The sequence below is a fragment of the Podarcis vaucheri genome (genome assembly GCF_965113315.1).
Source record: "Podarcis vaucheri genome assembly, chromosome: 3".
Lineage (NCBI taxonomy): Eukaryota > Metazoa > Chordata > Lepidosauria > Squamata > Lacertidae > Podarcis > Podarcis vaucheri.
The window spans coordinates 22371235-22381111 of record NC_138761.1 but is presented as its reverse complement, the minus strand read 5'-3'; the positions used below and the strand labels follow the sequence as shown (position 1 = coordinate 22381111).

The window sequence follows — 9877 nt, the reverse complement described above, 5'->3', positions numbered from 1 at the left end:
TGATAAAACCGACCGCGCATCAGCACCGCGTAGGGCTGAAATTTGAGCTGGGGCAAGGGACTGAGGATGGCGAGGGAAGGATTCCTCAGCTGCCACCCCAGCCCACCCCTCCCGGCAAATATGTTAACAGAAGTGTTTAAGTACATCACTAAAAATTAAGAGGGTGAGTTGTTTTCATTAGGAATATGAACCAACGTAGCACACCCCCGTTGACAGTTTGCTAGAGAAGTGATGAATACATAATCCAGCCAGGATCTTCCAGTCCAATAGCTATTCCAACTGGACCTATTCATCTGCCACTTGGCATTTATTTCATGGGGGCTGCGCAGTGAAAAGATCCCGACCAGTTTGGGAGTCCGGTTAAAGACTCTCTCTCTCTCTCACTCACTCTTTCATTGCAGCATTGCGAATTATGATGATGATTATCCCCCCCGAATAAGCCAAGTCACGCGATGTTTCCCCATTTTAATTGTACATCTGCCCCCACCTCTTCCCTCTCCGCTCCCATTGATGTCTGCAAGGAGTTTGGGCTCCATGTCTCACCCCCCCCTAGCCCTCCCCTTGTACTACTAGATCTGCATCGGAATGCAGAGCAAAGTTTCTCTCCCCCCCAGGTTTTTTTTAAAAAAGTTTTGAATTCCTCAATGATTCTCTCCCTCCCCCCTTCTTCTAGAAAGACGGCTTAGGATAATTATTTCAGCTTTATTGAGGGCAGATTAGGAAAAGTCTGGATGCTGCGTTTCAATACGCGTTCTACATGCCTTGACAATGTCCGCATTGTTTTGCTACTGTGTGTGAACCCATTCAAAATATACACTTTTTAACACCAACCAAAGTCCTGTCTAAATATACACAGTAAGGCTGGAAAGACATCCATGACCCGTACAAATCTCTGTAAATCACACTTCCATAGCCGCAGCTACCAAACAAAAGGAGTTACCAGCTCAAGATGCCGATTAAAATCGCCTTAAAAGGAACTCACCTAAAGGATAAATGGAGGCAGGCGGCTGGACGGGAAAGGCCGGCTTAGCTTTAGGGCCAGAGATAAGCATGCAGCGATTTGTTTTCACCTATAGATATAGGTGTAAATATGGGGTTTCCACCAGACTCCGCCCTCCCCGAATATTTTGATTACTCTTCGACCTTTAAAAAAGAAAGAAAGAATTGAGACGGGTGAGAAACCTACGAAGAGATGCAACCAATCCTGAGGATATTATATCAGGGCAACATCCCCGGTGGGTTTACGAAACTCGCTTGGGTAGGGCGAAAGGTCTGCGGGAAGAAAATCCGTGAGCAGCGTCCAGGGGCGCGCGGGGGAGGGAATGAGGACCAGTTTGGGTTAAGTTCTGGGCTGCAATCCGAGCCCACCCACCCGGCCCCTGAAAAAGAATTCACCAGAGCGTAATTATGTCTGCCACAATCCTCAAACAAACAAACAAATAAACAAAGAAAGGAGGCTGGATTGGAGTCTCCTGTGGCCCCGCGCGTCAAGACTGCGGAGGGTGGCCTGTGGTGGCCACATTCGGAAGCCAGAGCTCCACTGGCTGCGTGGGGCGTTTTCTCCCGGGTGAAAGGCGCGTGGGAGTTCACAGCCGGATTTGGAACTCAGTCCCGTCGGCCTCAGTTTCCCGCGGTTCCTTCTTGGGACTCTCCCAGCACCAGATCCCGGCGATCCAAGGGGAAAAAAACGAGTTTGGCAAAGTTTTGTCTTGTGAGGCCAGCCTCTCAGAAACTCAGAGCGTGGTGGGGTGGAGAGCAGGGGAGAGAGAGGGAGAAGGAGAGAGGAAATACGGTACATAGCAAGCTCACCCTCTCCTCCTTCTCCCTCCACCCCACCCTCCCCGCGCCTCCCCTGCATTTAGATGCTGCTCCTGGCAGGGTCAGCGGCCTGAGGATGGGCCTAATGATCTCATCTAGCTTTTCTTCCCCGGCGCTATTAGTGCTCAGATAGGCAGAATGAAGCGCAACTACGTGCAAATCATGTGTAAATGGTCTCCGTTCGGAGCCCTTTCTCTCGAAGACCCAGCTCAGGGCGGGCTGGTTGGCCCAGGTCTCTTCGTTTTCTCTACTTTCTCCCCGCTTTCCTCTCGCTTCCTTTAGCTCAAAGGGGGGTTATTCTGAAAGGCGGCGGTCATATTCCGCGTGTAATTGCTGATCCCATTCAAACGAGGCGCTGCGCACTGGCTTGCGCATCCGCCTCCCACCAAAGAATTTATTTTAAAACCATTTTTATTTAGGGAATGGAATGGTGGGGAGTGTTGGGGGGGGGACGAGAGACGCAGCGAGAGAAGTGGAAGTGCTAAGATTAGGAGTTGCAAAGATTAACACACATACACAAGCTTTCCTCCGATCGCCCTCCCCCCCCCGCCCCTCCTCCCGGCTGGCTGGCTGGCTGGCTTCTTCCTTCCCAACTCCCCTCCCCTTCGCCTTTGGGCGCCGTGGTAAGAGCCCTTTTTCTTACGTAGTCCCCCATGATTGGCAGGCCTGACAGTGATTGGCAGGGCGCTGCCATGGCGACGCCACAACGACACCCGGCGGGCCAATAGAAAAGCGAAACAAAATGCTTCGGCGCTGCACTCACGGTGGATTTAGGAGAGATATTATGAGGCTGTTGTCATTAGGGCGATCGCGGCCGAATCACTGAATCGCTTTGCGCCTCGGCGGCGGCGGCGGCGCCCGGGTCGGGAGGTGTGTGTGTGTGGAGAGAGCCCGCAGCAGCGCGCGGATGCCTGCCTGCCCGCCCGCCTGGGCACGCGTGTGCGTGTGAGTGAGCGAGCGAGCGAGCCGGTGCCTGCCTGCCCGTGTGCGAGTGTGTGTGAAAGGTGGTGGGAGTGAGTGAGGGTGTTTGTGTGCGTGTATGAGAGAGAGGGGAGTGCGCGCGCGCGGCTGAGTGCGTGTGTGCGTTTGGATGAGGGTCTCTATGTGGCTGCGCGTGCGGGTGCGGGTGTGGATGCGCGTGGGGTGCGTGATCCCCCTGTCCCTCCCCTCTTCCTCTTCTTCTTTCTCTGCGCCTTCTCCGTCTTCCTGTCTTCCTTTCTTTTCGCTTTGATCCAGCTCCTCTCTCTCTCTCTTTCTCTCTCTTTTCCTTTCTCTCTCTTTCTCTTTCTCTCTCTCGTTTTCCGACCCCCCTTCCCCGTCCGCCAGGCTGGGTCCCATGGTGTTCAGGTCCCCTCTAGAGCTCTATCCCACCCACTTCTTCCTGCCAAACTTCCCCAGCGACCCGCACCACCACCACCGCTCGCTCCTTCTGGCCAGCGGTGGCAGCAGCTCCGGACCTGGAGGAGGAGGAGGAGGCAGCGGCGGTGGCAGCGGCGGCAGCGGCAGTGCCGCCACCGGTTGTAGCGGAGGATCCGCCGGTGGCGGCGGCGGAGGAGGAGGCGCCTCTCGAGGAGCCCCGGAAGAACTGTCCATGTTCCAGCTGCCCACACTCAACTTCTCCCCGGAGCAAGTGGCCAGCGTCTGCGAGACGCTGGAGGAGACGGGCGACATCGAGAGGTTGGGCCGCTTCTTGTGGTCGCTGCCGGTAGCGCCGGGGGCATGCGAGGCGATCAACAAGCACGAATCCATCCTGCGCGCCCGGGCGGTGGTGGCCTTCCACACGGGCAACTTTCGAGACCTTTACCACATCCTGGAGAACCACAAGTTCACCAAGGAGTCGCACGGCAAGCTGCAGGCTATGTGGCTGGAAGCGCACTACCAGGAAGCCGAGAAGCTCCGCGGGAGACCTTTGGGCCCCGTCGATAAGTACCGCGTGCGCAAGAAGTTCCCCTTGCCCAGGACCATCTGGGACGGCGAGCAGAAGACGCACTGCTTCAAGGAGAGGACTCGCAGCCTCCTGAGGGAGTGGTACCTCCAGGACCCCTATCCCAACCCCAGCAAGAAAAGGGAACTGGCGCAGGCCACCGGCCTCACCCCCACGCAAGTGGGCAACTGGTTCAAGAACCGCAGGCAGAGAGACCGGGCGGCCGCCGCCAAGAACAGGTCAGTGCCAGCCGGCTGAAGCTGGGCGTGTGGGGGGGGGTGAGGCTTGAAGGTGGGGGTAGGCAGCGGGAGTGCGGGGCTCACACTGCCAGGACACAAACCCACGTCCATCCCACGCGGGGCCTGCCTTGCCTAGATCGGACGCCTCGCCTCCTGCAAGTCTCCCAAGAGTGAGAACGCCTTGCAAGGGCGGCTACCCTTGACCCTTTGAAAAACCGCCTTTGGGTTCAGTTCTGCGTGTGTGTGCGTGTGATATGGGGGACCTTAAATCTTGTCCTAGAGGGCTCGCTGGCTTCAACAGCAGGGATAAGGAAGTCAGTGGGCTCTGTTAAAAAGCAAAACAAGGCCCTTAGAGGGTTTCCCTCCCCACCTGGGAGCTATCAAGGGGACTATGCTCCTCACACAGCCAAAGACAGGGCTCGCTTCCCCTTCCCGAATGGGCTGCTCAACAGAAGCAACTCGATTCCGCCACCCGTTCAAAGTTTCACATTCTTTCCAAACTCCATCCCTCTCCTTCACAGTTCTAAATAGGACAGCCCGTCTCTCAGTAAAATGCTTTGCAGTTTTCTGAACGCAGAATGCATGTCTCTGTGTGTATGCGTGCGCGTGTGTGCCTACTCTAACTAGGGATCCAAAAACCACAAAATAAAGGGACTTTATCTGCAGCCGAGTCCCCACACCCAGTGGAACCAACTGAGAAGAATGGGTGTAAGCCCTCTTAGCTCTGGATGGAGCTCTTAATTTAATTAAAAATTTCATTCTCCTTTTCGCACGTCCTCTTTCTTTTTGTTCATAGATTGCCTATTATTTTTACCGCTATGATTGTTATTGCTACATCAACAATAACAACAGGGACAACTCCTCGCAGCGAAATGCAGAAGGGGTGCGGATTAGATGTATTATTTTTTTTATTTGTGCCGTGAAAGCTGTATTTGGCAACTTAACTTTTCTCCCCTCCGCCCAAGCTATAAACAGTTTAAACAAACATAATAATGCGAAGCGTTCTTCCACAGAGCGAAAAGAAGGCAGCTGTTCCTCTATTGTTCTTATTAATTATATAAAAAAAAAAACAAATTCATTTGCCGAAAGAAAGACAGGCGAGAGGGTGGGGGTGCGGGGGTGCGGAAATAAAAATAAAATGAAGGGAAAGCATTTTTTTAAGCTATCCGCCCTCTCCTATCTCTGTTTCCGGATGTCATTCGTTTGAGTTATGCATGTTTATGAGTATGTAAATAAATATGCAGGCGTTTGTGTGAGCAGGCGTGATTTTATTGTGTCGGTGTGCCACGCAGAATCTTCTTGCCATTCCTTATTGCTCAACGTGGCTTTAAGAATGTTGGGGTTTAAATAATAGCTTTGAAAATAAATAAGATCACAAAGAATTTTAAGGGTTCCATGAAACAATGCAGAAAATATAAACAAAGGGTGGGCACTTTACCTCCTCCAATTGGACTTTCCCAGTTTATATAGCAATGTATATTTTGGTAAAGTTTAATCTGAAATGTAGAGCAGGAGGTTGAGGGGGAAGCAAGAAAGCATAAAAATAAAATAAAAAACCACCTTTCAGCTTCATCAATGGAGGGAGAATAGATCGACTCATAACAGAGAAGCCGGAAAGTTGCTAAAGGTTTTGGTTGACTCACCGAGTTGTCAGTAGGTGACTAGGAACTGTAAGGCAGCGGTGGAGGGACGGGAAAAAATAAATAGTATGGAAATAAAAAGTGCAGAAACGCAATTTAAATATGTAATATATTTAAAATCACTTCACTGCGGAGGTGAAGAGGGGGATTAAAATCTTACAGGATCCAGTTCCCTGTCTTTCAAAACATTTTACAGAGGATTTCACGGCTCGGCACAATGTTTGTTTTGTTTATTTGTTGGCTATTTTCTTTTGCCTCTGATCCTACACTTTTTTTTAAAAAAATGCACTGGCCTTTGGGGGTGTGCAATCAACTTCTCAGTGTACTCAGCGCCCCCCACCCCCAGCTCTCTTGATCTGAACGGCTCAAGAGTTCATAACCATCCAGCGCCTTGTGTGTTAGTATTCAAAATATTCTGCTGCGGTTGCAGATTGTTTTTTCGCTGGGCTTGGTTTCCCCAGCCACCCACCCTATAGCAATCCACTTAGTTGTTGACTGTTATAAAGAGCAGCGGCCGAGATTCCTTTGTCTCTTGGCGGTCTGTATGTTTCCAAAGGCAGTCTGAGAATTCGGCCGTCGGCCCCAACAAAAGCAATAAATAAATAAAACTATAAATGCATTGCTGGAAAATACACGTGTGTGTGTGTGTGTGTGTGTGTGTGTGTGAGAAAGAGAGAGAAGACTGAGCAGGCAGATGACTTGGGAAATGCTGCTCTCCGGACACCTTCTCCCCACAAAACAGTGTCATCACTTGGTTTGGGTGCTTGTTTATTTTATGGGGGTTTTTTTAAGTGTTGCAAGTGTGTGTGTATGTCTGTATATAGGTACGCATTTATTTAAGTGATTCACGGGGGCTATCTGAGAAGGCGCCACCCTTTGCTTCTACAGACCACCGTTTGTGACTGTCCACGTTTGTTGTTAGGGCTGGACTGTCACTCAATGGGGGCGGCGGCGGCGGCGGCAAATGCGCTAGAGGTTAGATCGAGGCCCACAGATGGCCGCTCCTCGCAAGTGAAACCGGCCACAGGGATAGAGATAGTGTGAGTAAGGGGAGCGTTAGCTTGAAACGGACTAATATTTTGCAAACCAACACGATAGCGGCCCGTTTGTGCGTTTATGTGCCTGCCTTGGCGTCTCTCTCTCTGTGTGCATTTCTGAACGTGCCAATTGCTTTCCTACGCAAACCCTCCGTCTTCTCCACCCCGCTCTTTTTAAAAATATAATTACAGCGTTTCTTTTAGTCTGTGCTTTCCAAGCGACCTTTTCTGTCCGAAGTCCATTTGCTTGCTTTTAACTCTCTCCCCCCCCCCAACAACAACCCCCCCACCCCCTCTCCTTTGATTTGAAACACTTTTTGCGGAGGGAGAGAGGGCCGTTGCAGGCAGGAAGCTGGCTTGCAGCGCCGCGCTGGGCAGCAAAGAGAAGGCGGCAGCGGGCCCCGTGGCTGGCCTGAGATCAGGCCGAAAGAAAAGAGAGAGGGGAGGAAGGAAGGATTCTCGATAAACCAGGCTAAGCGGTTGTTTGAGCGAAGGGTTTGCTGGAGAAAAAGGGAAGGTGTCTCCGGCTAGATCGGGATTGTTGCGCCCTCTTGGCAAGCGCCTTTGGGATCCGGGTCCCCTCCTTAGCCATGCGCTTTTACGCGCCTGGATTGCTGCGTTCGAGGGCCGCGTTTTCGGGGAGTCTCGTCTCTTTCCCTTTCTGTGTGGCTTTCCTTTCTGAGCAAGGATCTGTGTGCTCTTCCTTTGTCTCCCCACCAACCCCCAACCCCGCGTCCTGCAGGCTCCAGCACCAGGCGATCGGACAGAGCGGCATGCGGTCCTTGTCAGAACCGGGCTGCCCTACCCACAGCTCGGCGGAGTCTCCGTCCACGGCGGCCAGCCCCACCACAAGCGTCTCCAGCCTGACGGAACGAGCCGAGACGGGCACGTCCATCCTCTCGGTAACCTCCAGCGACTCAGAATGTGATGTATGATAACGGAACAAAAAACAAAACAGAATACTACAAAAAAATAACAAATAAAAAAGGAGGAAAAACAAACAAACAAACAAACAAACAAACCCTTAAAGGAGGAAATAAATAAATAAATAAATAAATAATAATAAACCAATCAGGAAAAAAGGCAAAAATAAGCCCCCCCTTTCTCCACCCACCTACCCCGAGTGAGCGAGAGCAGCCGCCCCCCTCTCTGAACTGCCCCGGCCTCCGAGGAAAGAAAGCAACAACGAGCCGCTTTCAGAACACTCCTAGGCAGAGCAGCGAAACAACGAGAGAGAAAATTACAAAAAGACCTTTAAAAGAGTTGTTGTTGTTGTTGTTTTTTAAAAAAAGGAATTAAAAACCCAAACCTTTACCAAGCAAATGATTGAAATAAGAAACAAACCATCCACTTAGGCAAAAAAATAAAAAAAATAAAAACATAAAGGAGCAAACCACAAGTTGGACAGTTGCTGATTCTGGAGCGGGGAGAGAAATAATGCTAATGCTCATACTTTGCTATTATAAATATTATTATGGCGAAAGGAAGAAAGAAAGGTGACATTTGTATTCTTTGTAGGACGAAAGCACGTTCCAGCTCTACTTTTCTTTTCCTCGTTTTGATTTTATTGTTCGCGCTTTCCCATGGACAGCATCTCACCCATTTTGCATGACGATGATTCAATTTGTATCTGGGGAAAAGGGGGGATATGCTATTCTCTATAATAAATGAACAAAAAGGAAAAAAAGACTGGGGTGTGGGACGGGAGGAAAACTCCGATCAAATTTGTACAAAGAGAGAGAGAGAGAGAGAGAGAGAGAGAGAGAGAGAGAGAGAGAGAGAGAGAGAGAGAGAGATGCTTTTTAAAAAGAAAAACGTTTAAAGGAACTCTTTGAAGAGGGAAATAACAAATGTTTATCGCCTTTTTGTTGGGTTTTTATCAATCTTTGTCTCTCTGGATCTGTAATCCCCCCCTCAAAGTCCAAGCGATGGTCTAATCTAGATGCATCCCCCCCCTCTCCTGCTCCGCCTCCTCCTTTTCTCCCCCTCCGTCGTTGTTTTTATTTTATTTTTATTTTTTAAGAATTTTTATTCTTTTGTTCAACAGACAATCATTTTCTTCGTAAGCACCTTTTTTTCTACACGTCTGTCACTGCCTGTGTGGGTACTGGTTATAAATGTGGAAAAAGAATAGTTATGACTGTAACAGATTTTTATTTTTATTTCAAAATTTTATATGAATTATGTATATCTTAATGATGCGGTCATTTCCCCCAGTTTGTAATATATGTGTAGAAAATTGCTTGTATATTATATTTGCTCTTCTCTTTGACTTTTCTTCTCTCTGTCCCTTTGCCTTCTTCTCCCTTGCCTCTTTCTTTCTTTCTTTCTTTCTTTCTTTCTTTCTTTCTTTCTTTCTTTCTTTCTTTCCCTCCCTTTCTTCTTCTCTTTCTTCTCCCCCTCCTCCGTCTTCTTCTTCTTCCTCCTCCTCCTCTTTTTTTTTTTTTTAAAGAAAAACATTTTCCCTGACTTGAGTTCCTTGCACAAACTTAGTTGTCAAGAGGTGATGGACTAGGTTTTCAAAAGGGACCTCAACGGTAGACGAAACGAGGCTTAGAGTGCCACTGTCCTCCTCGTATGCAAAAGCATTTTTGAGTATTTAAATAGCAGCTTTGGGGGTCTCTTCTAAAACTCCACGTAGGACACTTATACCACTGTTTCCCTTACTGCGTGTTTATCTATATGTACAAACTTTCTTAAAAAAAATCAAATACAGTATTCCATTTTTCTTATCTATTCAGTGACGTTGGTGTTTTTCCTCTGCTGCACGTAGAAACAGCCGCCAAGAAATGCTGTTTCGTTTTTTAAAAATCTCTTCTCGTGTTGATTCAGTGATTCCACCCCTTTATGCAAGCTAGCACGCCCGTTAAGCCGAAGCACTCGGAGTTAAGCCAATTTTTGCTCCCTTAACTTCTCAAAAAAAGAAAAGGAAAAAAAGAGCTTTCTCTGAAGTAAGTCCCGTTAAGTCCGGTAGGACTTCTCTGAGCTGCAAAGGTTAAGCCCCTGAGCCTAGCTTGGTCGACCATATAGTGTGCCTGTGGTTTGCACAGGGCTAAGAAAGCTGCCCGAACCTGTAACCTCATGCAAATTTACTTGGAAATAAATTCCATTGACTTCCATGGTAATTTCTTCCAAAGGAGTGTATGTTTAAGGATCGGGATGCAAGCCTGCAAGGTTACTTGTTATACAGTGCAACCCTAATCATGTCTACTTAGAAGT

The 9877-nt window shown here is 49.1% G+C and overlaps 1 protein-coding gene across 2 annotated transcripts; it reads left to right on the top strand.

Moving 5' to 3' along the window:
* The first annotated feature begins 2587 nt into the window (after positions 1 to 2587).
* Positions 2588 to 9390, top strand: SIX3 (SIX homeobox 3). 2 transcript variants are annotated; one of them, XM_082218432.1, is made up of 3 exons: positions 2588 to 3981; positions 7401 to 8385; positions 8432 to 9390. In XM_082218432.1, the coding sequence occupies exons 1-2, from the start codon at positions 3155 to 3157 to the stop codon at positions 7591 to 7593; spliced, it is 1020 nt and encodes a 339-aa protein (XP_082074558.1). In that variant the 5' UTR covers positions 2588 to 3154; the 3' UTR covers positions 7594 to 8385; positions 8432 to 9390. The 2 variants fall into 2 exon arrangements, with proteins under 2 accessions (XP_082074558.1, XP_082074559.1); XM_082218433.1 differs by having other exon boundaries at positions 8428 to 9390.
* Positions 9391 to 9877: the final 487 nt, after the last annotated feature.

What these genes read in the sequence shown, in the direction of transcription:
- SIX3 (XM_082218432.1), top strand. Translation starts at nt 3,155, where the DNA reads ATGGTGTTCAGGTCCCCTCTAGAGCTCTATCCCACCCACTTCTTCCTG. An exon ending in GCGGCCGCCGCCAAGAACAG is followed by an intron (nt 3,982 to 7,400) that starts GTCAGTGCCAGC and finishes CGCGTCCTGCAG; the next exon opens with GCTCCAGCACCAGGCGATCG.